Here is a 24,842-nt window from a genome sequence, read left to right as displayed (position 1 = left end):
GGCAAAGTTGTTTACCTGCTATAATGCTTGGATATGTTTTCTGGTAGGGTTGTTGAAGATTATATTACTCGTCATGCTTTTATGAATTGAACATTACTCGTGTGTTACCCGATCGCGATGTATCTATGTTGTCTGGGGAAGTTACTGTGACATGTTTACTAATATTTAGGACTTCTGAAATTTACTTTTTGCAACTGTTATATATTACATATTATTTTCATGTTTAATAAAGTATATTTTATCCAAATTGTTATTGAATTCTCGTTTTATGTTTACAGTATAAAAACAGTAAAGTCTTCTATTGAACTTGTATCAGCCATATCATGCGTTTAACGTCTTAAATTGAAAATAAGTGCAATTGAGGTGGAGGAGAGTCCCTTGTTCTCTATTTAAAAGTACTTTTGAGTGTAGTGTCAGAAGTGCTAAATTCATTCAAATATGTAAATAAAAGTATTGTTTATCTTCATCAAAGCAAGTAATATTTCCGTTTCAAATGTTTAATCATATAATATCAACATGAAAATAGCACATTATGACTCCGGCTCTGAATATCTCCCAGTCATGATCACACACAGGTAATATCAAGGTAAGCTCAAACTGGGAGATTCATCTGCCAGAAGAGCAGTGCCGTAACACGACTGAGGTAAAGTGTTATTCTGCAAATTGCTTGCAATTTTAAATTTTAACCACAAATGTCACTAGAGAGCACACTGCAGCTTTAACCAACCTACAATATTTTTGTCAGCAAAAACTAGGCAACAGCTATGGTATTACCAACAGGATAATTCAGTTAAGTGTGACAGTGAGCAGAAAGCTTATAACCAGTTATGACAGAGCTCCTGATAAATCTTAGGTTAAATGATCGGTATCTGCCGTTTAGATGACAAGAAAATCGGTAAATGGTATCGGCTGTAAAAATCCTGATCGGAGCATCCCTACCCCAAACTCATGCCACTGGTTAAGCCAAAATTGATATGTTGGGCGCAGTTGGGTCATTCAATTAAACTGCAATTCCATTTGATACTGCTGGTGGCACAGAATGACACACTTCCCCTTAAAGACAATACATAAACAAATAAACAAAGGACCCTTTTCCCATGTTATGAAGGGCTAGTTTAAATTTAAAGGCAAATGTATACTTGTGCAATGACAGAACAAGATAGTTATCTCAGAGACAGCTGCAGTTCTTGACCTAAAAATAGCAAATGTTCATACAAAGGATGTCTGTCCAGCTTTGCTACTTGCCAATTTGTTGAACCACAACACATTACAAAATTGTTGAGGTGAAAAATAGACCAAAGATGAAGGCATTTCAGGCTCTCAATCTGCAAATACTACAAGCAGCTCATTAGAAACTTAAGATACAAAAGTGTTCTAATTGACTCTTACCCTCCACAGGTAATCCAGCCCTATCAGCTCCAAGTCATCCATCATGTACGCCCGCCGTTTTGCCACCAGTTTGCCCTCCCTGCAGTTGACTGCCTTGAAGAATCGTTCAAAACACTTCATCCCATTCTCCGTCAGCAGCGAGGGGTCAAGCTGCAGCACGTTGTTTTCAAAGAAGTCCTTGTTGATATCAGGATCGAGGTCGGGCTCGTCTCCCATGAGTTTGGAGTACCATTTGAAGCAGGCCTCACGATCACACAAGAACACTGCATTCTCCGCCAGGCACTTCCAGATCTGCTTGGCCTGAGGCGCGCACAGCCAGAGCTGCCCATCTTTCAGTAAGAATCTGAAGAAGGATCATTAGTCATTTAGAGAGTTTAGTTTAATTGTTTAACGTGAAATGCATAACATAAACAATGTTTTAATTGGACAGCGCACCAAGAAACCCCACCCAAGTCTGCTTTAAAGTTAGTACAGGGTTCAAACAGACTCCAGTGAGGTTGGCAATTGGTTTGAAAGCAATCCAGCTTAATTTGTGGAAGTAAACTGCTATTGATGCTGAATAATTTGGCTATTATAGTACAATAAGTTTCTCATAGCTGCTTGCCTCTAGAGAAACAGTCTTGTGTTTTGGTAGTAAAACCAAAGGGATGGGAACAAGAGTAAACAGTGAAGAGAACAACTTAACATTTTTGGCACATATTCCCGAGTCGTTACCTAGATACAGTGGTAAATATATGCCACTAGTATGCACTGTGACTCTCAAATTGATGAAAACGAACTTACTGAAAATGTCTGGAGCCAAATAATGGAATATAAAAAGAAACGAGCCAGGTCAAGCAGAGGAATGGAATCAAACTCTGCAATCGAACCAAGTGTGAACACAGTCTAAAACTCTGTTAATGACTCTGCAAATGTATAGGTAGGCTGTTTCTAAAGTATAAATACCTCAAGAAATTGAGCCGCTCCTGGACCTCCTGCACATGACTATACCGACTTCCTGGCCGAACTGTTTGAGGATCAAAGTCTGTGTGCTCTAATTAAATATACACATAATAAAAATTAACATTAGCATTGTAGGCATAAAGCTAAAACTAAATATGTAATGACTCAATTTAACATTGCCATCCACATGTTGTTAGGCTCACAAACCTTTCGAGAACTGCCTCATATTCTCCATGTATGCGGACAGATTCTCTGCTACAAGAGTGACCAGTGCATGGTTGTGCTGGAGCTGGTTGATTAGGTCGTGCCGATAAAAGACATGTGGGCTCCGTTGCGTTTGACTATAAACAATACAAATAAATCATATGTTGTGTATGTGTAGTAAAACATACAGCTGAATTAACTTCTTTCAATTAATTGTTTTTAAATTTGTATGTCCTTTAAGTTCTTATGCTTCAATTGAATTGGCATTCTAGGTATATGGAAACAAAAACATGTTTATCAATAACAGCCTTTTCCCCTATATGAAAGTTTAAAGAGTATGTGCAATATCTTGACACCATCAAAGCAAAGACACAGAAAAATAATTAGCTTTTCTATAAAACTCATTGCATAAGGTGTTTGGAAGTCTTGGAAAATGTGAGTTCAGCTTTTCACAATTTAGTATTCTCGTAAGGAGCAAAGGACTCTCATTTAAAGTCTCGTAAAGGAAGAGTGCACTAAAGTAAAAACATTTTTCCTATAAAAATGTTATGCACTTATAAGATTAAAAAACTTAAAGATAACCCCAGCACTCTTATTTTAAGAGGCTTCATACGCATCTATAATCCATGGTCACTGATTGATGGTAATTTGATTAGATGGTGCAAAGGACACCTAGCAGATTTTCAAAGCTTTGGTAAATTACTGACTAACAAAAACCCAATAGCATAAACTTAAGCTTTACAATCAGGTTAAAAATTAGTAATAATCATAATAATAATAATAATAATAATATTACCCAGAATTAGCTGTCCACTTACCCCTCTAAGCTCTTTAGTACGTTAATAGGTATTTTCTTTCTGAAAAACAACAGGGATGTGCACGACACATTTGCTACATTTCCTTTGCTCTTCTTTAAATGTGTTGATTGTGAATTGCATGTAAATATTTCTTGAGTATGGGCAAATAGGCACTAAAATGTTTTTCCTCAATCTATTTTTGTGTATTACAACAATAATACAAGCATCACAATGTTATTGATAGTTTAACTTGAGTTTTTAAGTTGTTGCATTACCTTAAATTCTGGGGGGCTTCTCCAAAGAGGCTACAGATCTCCCGAATTTGCTTCAAGGCAGGAATCACCCATTTGTCATTAGTTCTTAATTCTTCTATGAATCGGTCGATCCACTGCATCTTCTGGGTATCCCTGTCCTAAAATATCACAAAAACACTATTGCCAATTAAATGTCCTAAGCAGTTTAAATGAATACTTTACCCAAAAATGAGTTACTCAAATCTCATGTTGTTCCAAACCCATAATGTTATGACATGTCATATATGCACACCGACGCAAATTAAATTTGAAAGCTACGGCAAAGGGGAAGATTTTCAGCAAATGGCAAATACAATTTTAATTTTGTTCCGTTCCCCACACAAAGCTATCTTTTGGCTTCCGATGACTAGGAATATAGTACACGAGTCATATTAGCTACCTTTATGGCGCTTTTTTTGTGTCCTTTTTGGAGCTCGAATGCCCGCGTCCCTATTCACTTTCATTGTATGGGAAGAACACAACCACGACATTCTGCAAATGAACTCCTTTTGTGTCCCATGGAAGAAATTAATTCATACAGGTTTGGAATTACATTATGGCAAGTAAATTATGACATCTTTGGGTGAACTAACCCTTGTCAACAAGTCTGCCATAAGTACCACTACTATATGTTAAGGTTGATCAGGGTACCTGGGAGCAACTATAGTCCAAAATCTTGATGTGAGCGCTAAGGGCCTGGTCCATGATATCCACAGGAACATCATCACTATGAGCCAAATTCCACAGCAGATTGAGCACTTTGTGAGCCATCACACCATCCTTATCATCCTCTGCCAGTCGACGAATCAATTCCAATAACTTTTCTCTCTGCTTTTTACTTGCATTAGTCCAGCTCTCCTGTAAACCATAAAATGATTCCTTTGAGGACAGAGATTCTGTAATCTGTGGGAATGCTAGCAGGCAGACATAGAAATGCTGAGTACAAATGAAACTTATCTATAATGCATTGTTCTTTACATTAATATAACCTAATATAACCTGCATTAATCTTGGCAATAGCCAGTTCATTAGGAATAACCTTAAAGCAGTCGAAGAGATGGTCCAGTTGTTCAGGTGAGAAATCCCACGCCAGCTTTGCAAGGAGATCATGAACATTCTTGACAATAGCCTCATGTTTCCCAGCCTGAGAATACAAAAACCATTATTACAAATCACAAAACCTGCTAGAATAATTATTTATTCCTCCCATTTTACTAAGATTAAAGCTGAAGCACTAGTAGAGCTGACAAAGAAAATGTGATAATTTACCAAAGATAAAGTTTAAAGATTTAAAAATGTTTAAGGGCATTAAAATTATTTAAAAAGGTGTACTCGGTAACTTTTTTCATTAAAAAAGTTTAACTCCTATAGACATGAATTGTAATTTTGCAATATATGTAGGATAACATGACCACTCACATTATAATTAAGACTCCAGTCACATCAGTAATTTTATAAAAGCTGTTTTATTCTACATTTAGAATCACATGACCAGCCGAATACTACTCGCTTAGTCTCACTAACCGTCCTGTTATTTGACTTATTGATTAAAGTAATCATGACGCGACACCATGCGAGGTTCGGACATGTGAACGGTGAGCTCTGCGCACTTTGCTAGTTTTGATACTTTTTGTGTCATAAACCAGTGAGATTCGATACACCCTGATCCATAACTGTTCTAGGAAGACAATATGTCAAAGCATTCAAAATCCTCGGGCTCTGGAGACATTAAAAGACACTTACGTGCTCAAGCTGATGCCCCTCCGGAGGCCTCAAGCCAGGGAGTTGATTTGGCCGGAGAGGTGAAAGAAATTCGGTGAGAATTGCTGAATGTATCGGCAATGTTGACAAAAATCGTTGCTGACTTGGAGGATCTTGCTACAATACATCGATCGATCATGGCCATGGAGATGAAATTCACTGATGTGGTTACAAGAGTGGTGGATGTCGAGAAACGGATCGATTATCTGGAGTCATCGGAGAGGGAATTAGCTGCTAATTCGCTAGCGACCAAGGTGGATTTGGAGCACGCCTGGGAGAAGCTGGAGGATATGGAGAATCGTAACTAGCGGAATAACGACCGAATTGTTGGAATTCCTGAGGGAGCAGAGGGTCAGAATATGGTGGAATTTCTGAACGGGCTCTTTCCGAATCTGCTTGACATAACAGGCCATAAGCTGGAAATTGAGCGAGCTCACAGTGTCCCGGCTCGGTGATCTGCTGAGGGAGATAGGCCGGTTGGCGCTGTCGTGCACGGGGTTAATGCACACGTTTTTCTTTTTTCTGTTTGTTTGGTTCGGGGTTTGATTGTTGCAATAATGTGGAATGTGGTCTTCATTATTTTATTTTTGACACAATCTATTTTTTCTAATGTTTCAAAATGTCAAATGTTAGTATGAGTGGATTGTCTCTCTCCACGTGGAATGTGAATGGGTTGGGGCACCCCATATAAAGAAGGAAAGTTATTTCTCTTCTTAAACGCAAGAAATATTATATAGTGTTTCTTCAATAAATGCATCTTTTTGGGAATTTGGGAAGATATGGGGTGGACATGTTTTCTTTTGTGCTGGCTCAAATAAGAGCAGGGAGTCATTACAATGATAAGTACAATTGAAATGTCTCAAACAGATTCAAGATAATTTAGGAAGAGTCATTATTGTTTTAGCAGAAATTCAGAGGCAAAGTCTGATTTTGGCTAATATTTACGCACCTAATGCTGATGATCAGGGCTTTTTTATAGATCTTGAAGGGATGTTGCAAGCCGCTGGCACCCCTCATGATATAATATTGGGAGGAGACTTTAATCTTTTGATGGACTCAGTCCTTGATCATAGCTCCCAAGAGCAATACTGACACTACACAGGATGTGTAAAAATCTTGGTCTTACAGATATCTGGAGACTTTTGAACCCATCCGGTAGGGACTATAAAAATATTTTTCATCAGTCCACAAGATTTATTCTAGAATAGATTTTTTTTTATTTATATCTAAGTCCCTCATTTCATTTGTTGCTGATTGCTCAATTGGAAACATCTTGGTCTCAAATCACACCCTGGTGAGTTCAGAGGTGTTGCTACATACATAGAAAAAGAAATCATATAGTTGCTGCTTTAATGTATACCTTTAGCAAAATCCTGAATTCCAACAAATGTTAAAGGCTGAAATCAATGTTTATATGGAGACCAACTGGTCCTCAGTATCCTCTGTGGGTGTGGCTTGGAGGCACTTAAGGCAGATCTAAGGGGGCGGATCATACAGTATGCCTCATTCATCAAAAAATCCAAAGCAAGAGAACTTGTGGAGTTGGAAGGGAATATTAAAAGAACGGAAAGCATCCACCAACCATGAAACAAGCCCAGATCAGTCTGATTCTTAAAAAGGACAAAAGATCCAATCGAGTATAAGAGTTACCGTCCAATTTCCCTGATCGAGCTAGACGTAAAAATATTGTCAAAAGTTTTGGCTAACCGATTAAGTTATGACATCTCTGATACATATAGATCAGGTGGGGTTTATTTGAGGCTGCAGCTCTTCTGATAACATTAGGTGTTTCATCAATATTATGTGGTCAGTGGCGAATGATCAGACTCCGGTCGCTGCCATCTCACTTGACGCCGAAAAGGTGTTTGATATGGTAGAATGGGATTATCTTTTTACGGTTTGGGAAACATATGGGTTCAGGGATACTTTTATTGGATGGATTAAGTTACTTTATAGACACACGGTTGCGGCGGTACAAACAAATTGATTAATTTCAGATTATTTTACTCTGGATAGGGGTACCTAGCAGGGTTGCCCTCTTTCCCCATTATTGTTCTGCCCTGGAACCATTAACAGCTGCAATAAGTAAGGAAGATGATTTTCCAGGGGTGGTAGCGGGAAGTATGGCGCATAAGCTTTTGCTTTACGCAGATGATATTTTATTATTTGTCTCCGACCACACTAGATCTATGCCTTGCCTCCATGGAATTATTAATTCCTAAATTCTCAGGATACAGAGTCAATTTACATTTCAGTCAGATTGCATTTCAATAAATTACATAGGCCGATTGACAAAGGTGGGCTAGGCCTACCCAAGATTTTGTTTTATTATTTTGCATTTGGCTCATTGGTCGCTTCCACCTGAGAGAGCCCCTCCCTAATTTTGTACTGAAGTTCTTGCCCCTATTTTGCCATTGCAAAGACTTTCTATTAAACTAACCGGAGAAGTTCTCTCGCATTTGCACGCGGTATGGACAAAAGTGTCCAGAGTGTTTAATTCTGGCATTTATTTAAATGTTGCCTCGAGCATATGGCGGAACCCAAAATTATGTATTAATAAGTCCCCTTTCTGCTGGACAGAGTGGATTGTGAGGGAGGTTAATACACTCGGTGACCTATATGAGAGTGGAGTGTTGAGATCCTTTGTAAATATGCTTCAACATTTTAGGATTCCCAGATCTCAGTTGTTTAGGTATTTACTGCTGCGCCACCTGCTCTGTACTATTTTTGGGAGTAGCATATGCCCCCCTAAAGCGGCAGATACTCTGGAAGTGGTGATTACTGCTTTTGGAAATGGTCATGAGGCATCAGTGTATTACTCCCTGTTAATTCAGAGTCTGGGGGACGGAGCTTCAATTTCTCTTAAGAGATTATGGGAGAGATTTAAACTTGTATTGGAGGAGGGAGTGTGGGCTAGGATTCTAAAAAATGTCAAGTCTACATCTAGAGATGCAAGGGTGTGTCTGATGCAATTTAAGATTTTACATAGAGTCTATTGGACCCCATCTAGATTATATAGGCTTGGTCTTAAAGACACACCCACCTGCTGGTAATGCTAATCAGAAGACGGGGACACAACCCATGTTTTTTGGGGATGTGTTAAGATCCAAGAATTTTGGTTGAGGGTTCAGAGCTTTATGTGTGACATATTGGACACTCAATTTTCATTTTGCCCCAGACTCTGTATCTTAGGCGACGGGGCGGTCATTAATATAGGGGACAGTCATTTAATAAGTTGGGTCCTAGCCGGAGTTATGATTGGCAGACATACACTATATTGCCAAAAGTATTCGCTCACCCATCCAAATAATTGAATTCAGGTGTTCCAATCACTTCCATGGCCACAGGTGTATAAAATGAAGCACCTAGGCATGCAGACTGCTTCTACAAACATTTGTGAAAGAATGGGCCGCTCTCAGGAGCTCAGTGAATTCCAGCGTGGTACTGTGATAGGATGCCACCTGTGCAACAAGTCCAGTCGTGAAATTTCCTCGCTACTAAATATTCCACAGTCAACTGTCAGTGGTATTATAACAAAGTGGAAGCGATTGGGAATGACAGCAACTCAGCCACGAAGTGGTAGGCCACGTAAAATGACAGAGCGGGGTCAGCGGATGCTGAGGCACATAGTGCGCAGAGGTCGCCAACTTTCTGCAGAGTCAATCGCTACAGATCTCCAAAGTTCATGTGGCCTTCAGATTAGCTCAAGAACAGTGCATAGAGAGCTTCATGGAATGGGTTTCCATGGCCGAGCAGCTGCATCCAAGCCATACATCACCAAGTGCAATGCAAAGCGTCGGATGCAGTGGTGTAAAGCACGCCGCCACTGGACTCTAGAGCAGTGGAGACGCGTTCTCTGGAGTGACGAATCACGCTTCTTCATCTGGCAATCTGATGGACGAGTCTGGGTTTGGCGGTTGCCAGGAGAACGGTACTTGTCTGACTGCATTGTGCCAACTGTGAAGTTTGGTGGAGGGGGGATTATGGTGTGGGGTTGTTTTTCAGGAGCTGGGCTTGGCCCCTTAGTTCCAGTGAAAGGAACTCTGAATGCTTCAGCATACCAAGAGATTTTGGACAATTCCATGCTCCCAACTTTGTGGGAACAGTTTGGGGATGGCCCCTTCCTGTTCCAACATGACTGCACACCAGTGCACAAAGCAAGGTCCATAAAGACATGGATGAGCGAGTTTGGTGTGGAAGAACTTGACTGGCCTGCACAGAGTCCTGACCTCAACCCGATAGAGCACCTTTGGGATGAATTTGAGCGAAGACTGTGAGCCAGGCCTTCTCGTCCAACATCAGTGTCTGACCTCACAAATGCGCTTCTGGAAGAATGGTCAAAAATTCCCATAAACACACTCCTAAACCTTGTGGAAAGCCTTCCCAGAAGAGTTGAAGCTGTTATAGCTGCAAAGGGTGGGCCGACGTCATATTAAACCCTATGGATTAAGAATGGGATGTCACTTAAGTTCATATGTGTCTAAAGGCAGGTGAGCGAATACTTTTGGCAATATAGTGTATATCCTCAGGGGGTGGCAGCCAGCTGGGGCACACTCGTTTTGGGGAGTGGTGCGGGGAGATGGGCGGGGTGGCAGCATTTGAGGAGGTGATTTTTTGAAGGCTGGGAAAAAGGGATTTGTTTGATAGGAAGTGGGGTGGATATTTGGCTTTTTTGGAGGGTTCTCGGGGAGGGGCAGTTGAGAGAGATTTCTAGTTTAGATGTGTATGTGCATTCTTGTTGTTTTTTGAAAGTATGCTGCATCCAACCCGTTAAGTGTCAGTGTAAGTCCAAGATGATTCAAAAACAAAAGTTACTGAGTGCACCTTTAAGGAACAGTTTACCCAAAAATAATAATTACCTCAATCTCATATGACTTTTTCTTCCTCAGAACACAAAGATATTTTGATATGAGGTGTTTTTGTCCATATAATCCAAGTCAATCTGGTCCAACATTTTCAATCTCCAAAAAAGACAAAGGCAGCATAAAGGTAATCCGCACAACTCAAGTGTTTAATCCATGTCTTCTGAAGCAATACAATCAGTTTTGGGTGAGAAACAGGCCAAAATGTGACTCGTTTTTCACTTTAAACCTTGACATCTGCAGTCTCCTTAGGATTTGAAGCTCGATTACACCTTCTTGAGCTTGATGCATGAGCAGAGTGTTGTACACATCCTTATGTCCTTTTTAGAGCCTGAAAGTTTTGGACACCATTGACTTACATTGTATGGATAATAACATATATCTCCATCAAAATATCTTAGTTTGTGTTCCGCAGAAGAAAAAAGTAATACGAGTTTGAGACCGCATAAGTGTGTGTAAATGATGAGAGATTTATCATTTTGGGGGGGAACTATTCCTTTAAGGCAGCTCACGTTTAACATTTATAAATTGGAAAAGAAAAACATGAGATTAATCTAATCTTTATTAAATTATTACGTTAATTTCCACCACATCTTTTTGGCACTAATTCTATTGAATCAACCTGAAACATGATAGACTTCTGATGAGTATGTACAGTATGATGGAGAACATGCATTGTGTCTACAAGACACCTCACCTGAGCGGCCCAGATGTTGTCCAGGTCCTGAAGCGTTAGGGCCTTTTCTTTGATGACGAAACGCAGGATCTTCTCTAGTTTTTCCACATACTGTGGCTGATGAAGGCTGTCTCGCAGCACAATAGACAAAATATTGTTCTGCTGAATCCATTCCTGTTAGACATAAACCCATGTTCAGCTAATGACACAGACACAATGAGAAAAAGGGCCAAATTTGGGTAAAAACATTTATTTTGACTACCTCCAAGCCCTCAAGACACTTCATAAACACAATATAAAACTTTCTATCAGTCATTTGTAAACTTTGTTTGCTCAGTATGTGCTAATATTCAATAATAAGAATCAAATAATTTGCATGTCAATGCTCATTCTTCAGTTTAATTGTTAATTACTGCAGCATTACTTACTGCCATGCGTTCTGCTGTAAGCCACTCCTCCTCTTCAGGATTTCCATGACGATGCGTGTAGTAGGAAACACTTGAAATCACCTTGTTTACTTCATTTAGTGCATTCATTTTCCCATTAAAAGAAGAAATCTGCAATAACCTGTAACCAAAAAAAAAAAAAAACACCAGTTATAAAGAACACTCATTACAAGCATTTCATAACATCTTAAAGAACACCTATTATGGTTTTTCAAATATTACCTTTCATGTAGTGTGTTATATAGCTGTTTGTGAATGTAAAAAAGTCTGCAAAGTTTAAAAAAAATCAAAGTGCACAACAAATGGAGTTATTGACTCCCAAAAGAAAGAACCGATACTGAACACCTGAAACGAGTCGTTAGTACTTCCAGATTTACTTCCTGTACTAACCTACTTAATTTGGTAACAAAAAACCCGCCTCTGGTCTTCATTGGCTGCTCGCAAACAGCTTTGACCCACCCTCAAACAACTAAGCGGTAGACCAATCACAACAGACTGGGACATCTGACCAATCAGAGCAGAGTAGTCTCTCTGAAAGGAGGAGTTTAGAATGAATCCTTTAGAACGGATCATTGAACGAGTCGTTTTTGACACTGGGAAAAAAGGTAATGCTGTAATTTAAATTATGAGCAAATTAAAGTGTTTTTTGACCTTGGATGCATGTAAATCTATTGTATGAGACCTTTAAAACAAAATTAGGCACGTTTAAATACCATAATAGGTGCTCTTTAAAACAGGTTTAATAACAGTTATCAATAACACTAATTGCAAGTATTGCATAACGTCTTAAAACAGGTTTAATAAAATGTTAATCTCACCTAAGAATCATTTTTAACCTAAATATCTCTAAATTCTTCACGGTTTCCTCTTGGCCTGGTACTCGAGATGCCAGGTTCTTCAAAGATTTGATTATCATAGACAGGGCATCATTTTTGGCTTCATTCTTTGCTTCCTTTTTCAATTCCTCATCCGTTAGGTTTTCTAGAAACTGGGGAACCATTTCTATGATGGGAAGGAAGTACTTCTTCACCGTGTGCAAAGTGAGAAACTCATAGCACTGTCCAAAAGGCCTGCAAAACACACCAATCAATCACACCTTACCAAAATCAAAATTCCCACTTTCAGGCAAGCAGGCTAAGTAGGTTTGATTGTTCTTACTTAATGAGTGCAGCGATAATCTGAACATTCAGAGCTTGGCCACTCATGAATCGATCATGCAGAATTTGAAACCCGTTTAATGTGCCAAATTTGTTTATTAAATCCACCAACCAGCCCTGCAGGAAACAAACAAACAGGAAGCCTTCAGAAAATAAACCAATACAGCACAAGAACAAAATAAAACATTAAAATTACAGCTAAATACAGCTTTAAAGAAAGACATTAGTTAGACATTAGTAAACTACACAATTAGATCAATAGGTACAGCTCCTTTAAGATGGCGTCTTACTGGCCTACTCTAAAACTACTCAATGTTGTTGCTGAAATCTCAACCTTTACTTTCAGAGGTGTTAAACTTACTGATTAAAAACAAAAGGACTGCCTCTGACATTTCTGTCTGATTAAATCACATTTTATAATGCCCCCTTTTGAGAGCAAAACCACAAAGCTTGGCAGAATAAGAATAATACAATACAACAGTAACAGAATGAGTTAGAATGCAATTCACAGAAGCCCTTATCAGACCTGGCATTAGCATCCATCTCGGGTGATCTGATCACAAGTAGCGCTAAATGCAGGTGTGAACATGTGAACAGAGTATACCCCACAAAGAGTGTAACAGATTCTCAAATGACTATGTAAATGAAGCTTAAACCTGAAAAATACGCTAGTCAAACACCAGTTTTCCTTTTTTTATACAGCAAGCTCTTACCACTCTTTACAGGTACACCATATAGCTTCAAGTAAGTAGTTTTATGACAGTCCAAAACAGTAATCTTAAAATTGTGCCACTAACGCAAGCACCGTCTCACCTTAGGAGAGCGAGGGTCAGGTGGACGGGCAAACAGCTCATCCTCAGCCAGTTGAACCCCAGCAGGCACAGTCTCAGAGGGCCGAGTACCATTGTAGATGTGGAACTTACAGTGGGGGTTGGTAGCCATCGCCAAGAGTTCTAGCAGAGGGAACCAGTCCTGAGAGAGCTTGGTCACACACAGCTCCACCAGTCGGTGGGTGTTATTTATGATGCACCGCTGTTGAGAGAAATGTGTCAGATCACTTGTTCCATCTTAGACCAGAAACATTCTCTACTAAATTAGGCAAATGCAGACACAAATTCTTGGCCAATATATTTTGCGGGTCCCGTTGTACATAATGTGCATTTTTGCATAACTGTTGCAGTAACAATCCTCAGTAGTCAAGGGGGGGATAAAGTAACCGTAAAATGTCTGCGCATTTAAACCCAATGTGTTATTATTCAGGTAGCTAGCTATAAAGATGTCAACAGTTTAAAGTTATGTGACAGTAAAGAGAGAAATGATCGTAGAACAAAATTGTTCTGTTAGGTGGTTTACACTAATAGCCGATGTAGTGCAACTTACAGCAATGCCGAGAATGCAACGCATACTTGTTATGTGTTATGAATTAAGTTCCGATACATGAAAAGCAAGCTTGCGTAGCTAAAAGCCTTTGCGATCATGTACTTGTGTAGAGTATGTTTTGACCTTAATGTACACTGAAATGCAAGTTCAGCCTATGTATTCTGATTTATATTAAGTAAGCAGTCTCGAAATAAAAAATAAATTTATATTTGCAGTGCCATTGAGGCTGATCGTAGAGCAGCTTTTGAAGAGCTAAAAAGAGCCTCGTATGTGAGGGGTGACTCAGAGCTGTGTCCAAATACTGCCTCTGTTTTACTGAAAGGAGCTCTTTGATCAAAGCTTTAGAATTTTTATCAAACAGCCAAATAAGATGAAGGCAACCAAAATAGCATTTCATTTCTTCTTAGTTGCTCTAATAAGCAGTCAATTATTGAAGGGACAGACCTGACAACCAGACAGGTTAGTAAAACACCTTAATGTGCAAACAAAAAAAAGTCATGGTCATGATGAAAATGGCACCAAAATTCAGGTTGCAGGACTCACATGGATCTCAAATTTCCATCCACTAACAGCCTCATCTGTCAGTATTTTCGTAAATGATATTGTCAAGCCGTCTCTGAAAAACCTCTGACATGCTTCACACTTGTCATCAAGTCCTTGAGACAGAAGTGAAAGAAAAACCTGTCAGAGGTTGACATTTACAGAGACTGTAAAGAATTCCTTTGAGAGCAAAAGTGAAAGCTTAAAGGTACTGGAAGCAACTGAAAACATTTTTTACTACTCCCTGAAAGTTCTGCCTGTCAAACATTTTGCATGTTGTCAGAGTATTGTAGTTGCAGTGAAATACTGAGGCATAATGCCATTTTTATGACATGGTGCTCATAACAGTTGTCAGTTGAGGATGCTATTTTGCTGCTGTTGTTTTTGATGACCGTTTCTGCTCATGTCGGTGTCAATAAAGCTAATTTGGTATCTTTGGAGTGTAGGGTTTTGGAGAGTGGCTAATCCAACGGCTCAGCTTGTCGAAATTCTAGAATGGCTAAAATCACTTACAGCACCTTTAAGACACAGATAAAAGCAACACTACTAATAAAAAAATAAATAAAAATAAAAAAACAATAAAGCAATAATATTAAATGGCAATAAAGAGAATACATTTTGAGGATAACTATTTCACCTTTTTTACAAAGATCTATAGCAGCTTCAAGTAGAACTTCTAATTCACCCTTTGGCAAGACTGGAACAACCCAACGAGGTCTGTTTAAAGACAAACAAAACAGCTTAATTCATCTGCATATCATTCACCTTACTATCACAAGATAACTAATATCTACACATTCAACCATCTAAACATTCATCCAACAAAAAAAAACAAAAACAAAAAAAATATATATTTCCCAAGAGCACCCTGCTTATTCTTCATCTTCAGTGCTCCAGATTAAATTATAAACATAATCTGACCAAATAAGGGATCGAGCCCTACCTGTTGATCATGTCATCCAGCTTGGCCAGTTCAGTGTTGGGGAAAGCTGGCTCCTCCTCCTCCAGAGGAGTGGGACAGTCCCCCTGACCCTGGTCTTCTGGGGGGCTCACTGGGGAGTTCTCATTGGATGAGTTGGGAGAGGACGTCTGTAATGCAAACAGTTCAGAGATTCACAGACAACCCTAAGACACATAGAAAACATATTCAGGGTCTTTACTACTAACATTTCTGGCTTAATCATGCTACAGCATTGAAACAGCATTCTCAATGCATTGATTTAACCTCCGTAATGTAGTATGTTTTCTAGTAAAACGGTATTCAGTAAGAAAGTGTGGGATGGGATTTTGCTGAACTGTGAAAAGTAGCTACGGCAAGCATCATTATTATTATTTCTCATATTTAGGGTTAGGGAATTGAACAAACTACATTTTGGCGTGTAACTTGTTCTGCAAACAAATAATCCCTACTGTTGTGCGATTTGGGGAGGAAAGGTGTATACTTTAAAGGGATAGTTCACCCAAAAATGAAATTAAGTCTTATGGATTACTTTTATGCTACCTTTCTGTGCTTTTTGGACATTCAAAGTTCTGGCCACCATTCACTTGCATTGTATGGACCTACAGAGCTCAAATATTCTTCTAAAAATCTTCATTTGTGTTCAGCAGAAGAAAGAAAGTCCTACACATCTGGGACGGCATGAGGGTGAATAAATGATGACAGCATGTTTACATTTTTGGGTGTACTATCCCTTTAAGTAATCTAACAGACTATTATTGCATGGCAGACAATGAAATGAGTGAACAAATCCCATAGGCTGACACGCTGTCTACACTGGAAGCGAGCAGTGTGTCGCGACAAAAGCAAATAGATCCCAACATCTTTGAAACAGTAAAAACCACTCAGAACACTGAAGCAACCGCATAATAAACCCCTGGCAAGTAAGGCTATTCAGACTTACATCAGTGTAATTACAGCCTTTTTCCTATGACAACATGTATTTAAAGATACAAATTCAGAACAGAGTTTTGCAGTAATAAATGGTACTTAAAACATGTTACCAAAAACAGTATTGTTTTTATATAATGTTTTTTAAATGATAATCTAGAAGTAAAATAAGCAAAATAAATACAGTATATAGTAAATGAGTAGGCTATATAGTAAAAATATAGCTATAATCAATTATTTGGTGCTTCCTCAAAAGTACTAAGAGTTGTAAATGGAACTATTAAGGAACCAGAATCGATAAATGGAATCAGAACCAGAATCATTAAATACCTTACGATTCCCATCCCTAGGGTCTATTTTTATTTCATTTTGTCTATAAAAGTCTAATGTTACAAAACCACACAAACAACATAGGTAAACCACCTTCATTATCCATGTGTCTAAGTGACAGGATAATCCTTAAAATAACAAAGCATAAAGTATGTATGTGTCCATGTGAGGGATTAAAAGGAATTAAAAGGAAGCGAGAGTAAAGAAGATAAAGCAGCTGTAAGATGCTTCAAGTCAGTTTCCTGTGCCATGTCAATGGACGTATATGGGCTAGAGCTCTGCTGGTAGAGCTGAATGGAGCCTTGGGAAATGTGGGGGTGTGCTGGAAAAGGCTCCTTCTGCTTGGCTGAGCTACGTAGCCAGTTTGCTTCTCACGTCTAGGCGCTACACATCTCTTACAACTGGTGTGCTTTTCTCTGCCAGGTGCCTCATCCTCATTGATTCCTTCCTTTTAACAGACGCTTGGGGTGTAAAAAATAACACTTCTGCGGTCTATACCTGGAGATTGTAACAACTGCCCTCTGCAACATAATCAAGGAAAACCTCTCATCTTTACTTTTGCCATAATGGCACCTTTTCTATTGTTGGACTGTAGATGCATCAAACCAGTGTTAAACCGTTATTCAATAAGTAACAAAATTAAGACCAAAATACACTTGTCTCTGGGAAATGCAATGCACAGTAAGACAGTTATTGGCTATAAAGCTCTAGAAGTCTAGGGGCTAATCATCTGACAATGATGATACTCTCAAAACAGATTCAACTTTTTGTTGATTTGAATGCGAAAAAGCATCCTTCCATGACTCTGCTAGGGTTGTGTCATAATGGTAAGCTAGTCATCCAACAAACGACTAGTCAATTAATGAGGTTTACTTATTTGTTTAGATTTGTGTGAGTGTGTGTGTGTGTGTGTGTTTGTGTATACACACACACACACACACACACACACACACAGGTTCAGAGAGTAATGAAATACATGTATTTAAAATACAAAATATAAGTAACTGTATTCCACTAGTTACAATTTAAATCATTGGTAATTAGAATACAGTTACATTCAAAAAGTATTTTGATAACTGAAGAGATTACTTTGCATTTTATTGTCATTTGTTTCATTTAATATTTAGTCCTTTCAGATGGAAAACATTTATACATATAAATGATGCAATCCAACGTGCATTTGAACAGCAGTGAAACACTTTCTTATTATGTGTTACATTCATACGAGCAGACAGAGAAGTAAGCTTGAAGTAAGTTTGGAGCAGAAGAAATAGAAATAAACCTTGTGTAAATTGTCAGCTTTACGTTAAGCTAAAATGCTATTTCTAGCCATTTTACATGCACATGTTACCAGGCACGATCATATTTTTTTATCAAGAAAATGCGCATTGGATCATTATTTCTTTTTTCTAGTAAGACCTTTGATATTAGGGAAAAAATCTTATTCTTGACCATTTTTGTATTGTTTTCCTGTAAAAATATCTAAAAATCCTAAGCAACTAAAAGTATTTTTAACATGTGTATTTTGTCTTACTGTACTGGCAGAGTTTTTATAGTCAAAACAAGTGAAAAAATCTACCAGTGCTGAAGAAGTAATCCAAAGTATTTAGAATACGTTACTGACCTTGAGTAATCTAATGGAATACATTACAAATTAAATTTTACAGCATGTATTCTGTAATCTGTAGTGGAATACATTTCAAAAGTAACCCTCCCAACCCTGTATATACATATATATATATTTTTTTTCTTTTCGTTTTTATATTTTTAGCAGTGGTTTAAAAATCTTAGGCCGTTGCGCCACGTCTCACACTGTTTTTTTTCCAGCCACTAGTGTTTTAAGATGCTGTGTCAAGTAAGAAAATGGTTAAACTTTGTTCCATTCCACTGCGCTCTGCCTAGTGGTTTTTTATCACAAGAATGCATCTTATGTGAACAGCTTATTTTAGTCAAGAACTGCCCACTTTGACAGGAAGAAACCATCTGACCGGCAGGTAAAATAACCTGCCCGAGTTTGTTTTGCTTTTACGGGACATTCAATGGCTAGTAAATCTGAAATTGATGATTAGGGGTGGGTAAAAATATCGATTTTCTGATGCATTGCTATCTTCATTTGCGCGATCGCGATATCGATTCTTAAATCCCAAGATCGATCTTTTACTCTATGTGCAACAATCCACTACAATGAGAGGAAATCACTCGCATTTGCAACCAAATTTCATGCTATATGACTAAAATGTCTATATTTGGCAACTGGCTGGTAAATGTTTACATTTCACTTACCACTAATTTGTAGTATAGTGGTGGAGTGTTCAGCAGCGCTTTGAGAGTAAAAGTTGTTCTTTTAATACCCTTTCTATTCTCTAAAGTCAGTTGTTGATCAAAAACAACAAAAAAGAAACATTTAATTCTAATCATGCTTGGCACAGATGAGATAAAGCCATTTGAGTCTTCTCGTTAACATGCGCTCATCTACATACACTCTTTACAGAAATGCCCGTTTTCTTAAAGAGACAGTACCGGTTTTAGCATGTGTTCAACAAATCAATGTAAATACTTGTACATAGTACAAATTATGCAATTAAACAATAAACATGTAACAAAATTATATATGAAATATATCTTATTTATTGACAATGCATGGATGTGTTCATTTTTAAAAATCCAAAATGTGACCAAAATGAAAAATAAAAAAAAAATAAAAAACTAATAAAATAATTATTAACATTTATATTTTCATTATGAACTTTGTTAGAAAGTCCCCTTTATAATCAACAGCACTAGCTGGGAGAGAATTTCTTTCATATGTAAGCAAAAGGGACATTTGTGTTTAACATATCTCTAGCTCTCTTAATTGATGAAATTCCATGAGTGGAGAAAAAAAACAATTTGTGATAAGATAAAGGAGTGTTGATTATTTTCCTAGTCACCTAAGAACAACTGGACGCAGTCTGTTGACATCTATTCCTTCCAGGAAACAGCGCAATTACAGAAACACATTTGCATTCATGGGAGTCTTAAAAAAATTTCTACTAAAATTAGTCAAACCTGATCAGATGTTGTTTGAAGACCATAATGCAGCATAAAGCAGGGACACTGCAAGCTTTATTACTGTAACCTAAATTCTCTCCGGTGGCAGATTTGCTTTGGTAATATAATAGCACAAACAGATGCTTTCCGGCAGGGATCGGCACACAGAGAGGAGGAATTCTAAGAGGGGCACTGACCTGGTTCTGGGGCAGGGGTGGCTGGGACTGGCCATCCGGAGCCTGGCCCTGACCGTCATTCCCTCCCACGGGGGAGCCACGGGTCGTGGCCGTCATACTCGACACGGGGCAGATCTTTGCAATCTTGTCTGCTTATGTAGCAGGCACACCAGAAGAAATCAGTGTCTCCTCAGGAGCGACGGAGAACCGGCACACTTCTGAAAGTGAAAGCACCACTTGGGGAACTGGATATGTTGCAGAGACCATTGCATTACCTGACAAATAACACACACAAAAACTGGCATCAGTATCTTTAATCAGAGTTCTCGCACCTTTTTTTTACCAATGAATGTCCTTGACTTTACCAGTAGTTTGTGATTACTGATAAGGATTGAGAAAATGTATTTTATAGAGGCTGCACAGCACAACAAGCAATTTCTGCCTAAATTATTATAAAGAACTAAGCATAACTACAAATTCCCATGACTTTTCCAGGCCAATAAATTACAAATTTAAAATTACCAGATATTTCCAGGTTTTCTGTGACTGTTGGAACAGTTTAAAAAAGCTATTGTATTTTAGTGATGGTATGCATATCTGTACCAACAAAACACCTTAAGTGACACAACTGGCATATTCAGTCTAAATTCAGGCACAAAATTACAATAATGAAAGCCTTTATTATTGTCACACATTATACATTTTTCATATATACAGTGAAATTTCTTTTGATTTCACATATCCCAGCTAAGCTGGGGTCAGGTTGCAGGGTTAGCCATGATACGGTGCCCCTGGAGCAGATAGGGTCAAGGGCCTTGCTCAAGGGCCCAACAGTGGCATCTTGGCAGTGCTGGGGCTTGAACCCCCGATCTTCTGGTCAGTAACCCAGAGCCTTTAACCACTGAGCTACCACTGCCACTATTTGCAGAAAATATAATGCTCTTTAGCACATATGATAGATATATTTTTAATATATTTAAACCAAGATAAACTTGCCTGCTCAGAAAACTGTTTAAAAAATATTTAGTGCATAAATATGGTAGCACAAACAAAGTTACTAATGAGAAACAATGTTCATTTGCAAAGTTGAACGTTTTAAAAAGATGAAATTGCACAGTAAAAGCTCCATTTCTGGTAACCTCACACTGCCAATACAGTGTATGGCAATCTACTAAATAACTACAAGATAAGTTGTTCAAAATTCGAACCAGTTGCAGAGGTTTAAATAGACCAAACTAGGGATGGGCACGAGTACTCGAGTACTTGGGTACTCGGACGTGGCAGCAATGATCGATCATGAAAACGATGATCGATAGTGATCATGCAGGATGTGACTTTTCACATAATTCGAAATCCAGTGACAATTACCTGACAACTAAACACAAACGTGTCAAAGAGGGAGCTTATTTTTAATTTTGAGATTGATTACGTTGTGATTTTGAGGGGTACATTGATTATCAGAGAAGTCTCATAGCAACCAAACTGATATACGATGCTGCAATGCTATTGTCCACCTTTCAACTTCCCCAGTTGAAAGGTGGAAATTTCCGACTCTCCAAGTTGAATGGAATGCTTCATGAATCACAGCAAACACAATACGGAGCTTCGAGGCTTTCCCCACAAGAGCGAACACTTGGACACACACACGCGCACACACACACACACACACCAGGCAATATGGCAGTGGACTCAACATGCTGAAGCAACGCATATACAGCAGGCGAGTGTTGCAACACTTTGACAGAGCGCAGCTAAATGGAACAGAATGCAGCATCTTCAAAACTGAACTTCAACTTAACACGCATATTAAAAACGCGATGGTTATGGCGTCTCCTGTTAAGCCAAATGCAATTTGAAAATAAACGGTTCAGACAGGCACTAAAAAAACTGGTGCACGCTTACAAAGATTACTACGGTAACCTGAAGGAAAAACAGACAGACACGCATTGTGCACATTCTTTCCGAGCTGGGCAGTGAAATTAGTCCGAGTACTCGAGTAGACAAAATGACCAAAATGCCCATCCCTAGACCAAACAACACATTCACAGGGCATGGTATGCTTCCTATGAGAATGCTGAGGATGTTGCTGTAAATTGTATTAAATCACAGCACACTGTCTGGCCAAATTAAGAAAAACAGCACCAGAGCACATATCAGGTGCCATAAAAACACTTGAGTCTAATGACCTACTGCAAGACACAGAATATGACACTGGTCTGATTTGAAGACATTTGTTTGTGTTACTAAAGCTTAGGTTTGATAGGAAGACATGAAATACATGAAAAACATCCCTTCTTATTAAATCTGTAATATTATTATTACAGATGTAGCACAATGGAAATTATAGTCAAAATTATCACAATGGGTTGATGTGTTGCAATTTAAGTCTTTAAATTACCTACCTTTACGGACACATGCCACTGAAGATAACAGAAGATACCAATGATTATTACAGAGGTTGGAGCATTCAAGTGAATGAAGAATGTCGGTGCAATTTAATTAAATATTTTTTTGTGTTAAGTGCATTTAGTGCAAATTATTCTGTGGATGTTTTTATTTGTAATTAGTAAAACACAAGGCAATTAACACAAAGCCAAATCAAATTTCAAATTCATTCAGAAAGTGTTTCTTTCAGTGACAAGGTCATGATTTTAAGGTAATGATTTGGACTTAACCACTTGCAAATTAAACCACTTAAGCCTGCATCTTTGCAGCTAATCAGAGGGAGCATTCCTTTAATTGACAGTATATCATATACAATCTTGATTTGAAGTATCAATAATTATCAAGTGTATACATATTATATAAACATCTAATTAACCTTTTTATGAAACTAGGATTCCAATAAATTTAAACTATGGGACAATAGGTCCCATAAGGTCATGTCAAAGAAAAGTAACTCGCCTAGATTCTCTGATATCTGTGCTCTCCAATATCAGAGTAATCCTGAAAAATCTGCAATAAAGTAACTAAGAGCAATCTAAACACCCATAAGATGATATATGTCTACATGGCTTTTACTATGTAACTAACATGCTAGTTTGACAGAGTAATTATGAACAGACAGCTTTCTCATATGTTATGGCACGAAACATTTCTCAGAATCAACACAATATTGCACAACAAAAACAAAACAATTCCCTATTATAATGCAGCCCATTTCACATTTTGCATAATAAACCCATCAGAGGCCTAATAATGTATAGACTTGAACAGATAATGGGAAGGAATTAATATCACTAGCACATAATGGGCGTTTCCAATTCAAACAAAATTGATGCTACAAGAAATTCTCTCAATTTCAGAAAAATGCATAAGAGATGAATGAGTTGATACTGACTGTGTCTCAAAAACTAATGATCTGCCAACATAGACATCCTATGACGCCCGAAAATGGTGTCTAGCTAGGCAGCTCACTAGGAGGTGACTCCCAGCCGGTTTCAACGTTCCAAACGTGCCTACGGTGCCCATAAATGCCGTCTTGGTGGGCAGCACAGGTGGTTTGGCAACACAGCCATTATATGTGTTGGGCCTAGTTCGACACTGTGGTAGTTAAGGCCTGTTTCGTCTTCCAAACACAATCAGAGTTACAACAGGTTTATCTGTCACCAACCAAACTTACGCAACGGTTAAAGCTCTGAGACTTCAGAAGACATTGTTTTTATATCTAAAGTCCAAATTTATAACTCAAAAATAAGAGCGAAAGTGAATGTAAATACAGCAGCTAAAGCCAGCCTCACTGGCTAAAATGCTAACGGCTAACAGCTGGACTCCAGCAAAACACAACCAACTCGTGACAGTGAATTTAAAGCTATTAAGACACCAAAACACCTCTTTTAAATATCTTGCAGGCCCATATTATACTTAACAGCCTGATAAAAATAAATCAACTAGTGTCAAAACAACCGACCTGCCCACGCCAAAACCACTTGTTTCGGGTTTAGCTACAAATCAATCTCCTCAAACTGAGCTGGTGTTATCTTTAAATGCTATTTACCTTAAATCGGCTCATTCAGAATGACTAAGCTGATGAAGTGGCAGATGATCGTAAATATATAAGTGGTAACATGTCGAAACGTCCTGAAATTCGTTCATGGAGCTGTCCAAGCTAAGCTAAGTGAGCACTGACTTGCAAATCATCTGCTATTAACCGCTAGCCTCGTTTAGCTTCACACACAAACCCACTTACCGAGAATCAAACTGGATCTTTCCTCCATACGACCAAAGATCTGATCATTTAAGTGCTTTAATAATCACTCAATCGTGTGCATGTGTCTGGCTGTCTCGGTAATAAATAACACGACTGTGTTGCGATCAGATCATTGGCTTATTGTCTGCTGTTGGGTGTTTTTCCTGCGTCACCACCAGCATCGACTGCTGCTGGGCCCCCTCCCTCAATCAGCCTCCAGCCGCTCTCTCTCCTGTGTCAGGCTGCTTAGAAACCCGTCACCGTGGTAAGGATGGAAGTAAATGAAAAGTACATCCGTCCACTAACAGCTTGGACGTGTGACTCAGCGGGGCATGCGTGGTTGGGAGGCACAGTTCGCCTTCCTGACACCTGATTTTGTGATAACAGACACCATGCACACTCGGGCTGAGTGCTAAATGGCATACTACCCATTCTACTCTTACTACTTCTGTCATATATGTCTATGGGAAAGATAGTAAGAGTACCATGGTAGTATGCCATTTGGAACACTGTTTCACCCTGAGCTAAGGAAAGTAGTTCACTGAGCAGTCAACATGAGAGGCTTTATGGGAAAACCGGTTGCATGTTTTGTTTGGTGCCATACATACAGGTGCATCTCAATAAATTAGAATGTCGTGGAAAAGTTCATTTATTTCAGTAATTCAACTCAAATTGTGAAACTCGTGTATTAAATAAATTCAATGCACACAGACTGAAGTAGTTTAAGTCTTTGGTTCTTTTAATTGTGATGATTTTGGCTCACATTTAACAAAAACCCACCA

At 38.6% G+C, this 24,842-nt stretch overlaps 1 protein-coding gene across 10 annotated transcripts in view; it reads right to left on the bottom strand.

Moving 5' to 3' along the window:
• Positions 1–24,390, bottom strand: part of LOC127447111 (probable ubiquitin carboxyl-terminal hydrolase FAF-X) — a 66,962-nt gene extending 42,572 nt beyond the window's left edge. For 7 of the 10 annotated variants that reach the window (XM_051708680.1, XM_051708682.1, XM_051708686.1 and 4 more), the window contains exons 1-17: positions 24,061–24,390; positions 19,893–20,146; positions 15,391–15,536; positions 15,085–15,164; positions 14,451–14,563; positions 13,341–13,559; positions 12,529–12,644; positions 12,189–12,440; positions 11,353–11,491; positions 10,946–11,098; positions 4,665–4,769; positions 4,277–4,483; positions 3,608–3,744; positions 3,354–3,392; positions 2,539–2,672; positions 2,335–2,422; positions 1,390–1,732 (exon numbers count right to left, since the gene is read on the bottom strand). In XM_051708680.1, coding sequence (XP_051564640.1) covers positions 1,390–1,732; positions 2,335–2,422; positions 2,539–2,672; positions 3,354–3,392; positions 3,608–3,744; positions 4,277–4,483; positions 4,665–4,769; positions 10,946–11,098; positions 11,353–11,491; positions 12,189–12,440; positions 12,529–12,644; positions 13,341–13,559; positions 14,451–14,563; positions 15,085–15,164; positions 15,391–15,536; positions 19,893–19,988 — 2,367 coding nt within the window. In that variant the 5' untranslated portion in view covers positions 19,989–20,146; positions 24,061–24,390. The remainder of the gene's footprint in view (positions 1–1,389; positions 1,733–2,334; positions 2,423–2,538; positions 2,673–3,353; positions 3,393–3,607; positions 3,745–4,276; positions 4,484–4,664; positions 4,770–10,945; positions 11,099–11,352; positions 11,492–12,188; positions 12,441–12,528; positions 12,645–13,340; positions 13,560–14,450; positions 14,564–15,084; positions 15,165–15,390; positions 15,537–19,892; positions 20,147–24,060) is intronic. The other 3 variants (XM_051708685.1, XM_051708690.1, XM_051708689.1) reach the window with 1 other exon arrangement.
• Positions 24,391–24,842: the final 452 nt, after the last annotated feature.

The sequence above is a fragment of the Myxocyprinus asiaticus genome, chromosome 10 (assembly GCF_019703515.2).
Source record: "Myxocyprinus asiaticus isolate MX2 ecotype Aquarium Trade chromosome 10, UBuf_Myxa_2, whole genome shotgun sequence".
Lineage (NCBI taxonomy): Eukaryota > Metazoa > Chordata > Actinopteri > Cypriniformes > Catostomidae > Myxocyprinus > Myxocyprinus asiaticus.
Note: the sequence above shows the minus strand (reverse complement) of the source record. Positions and strands in the feature narration are given on the sequence as shown.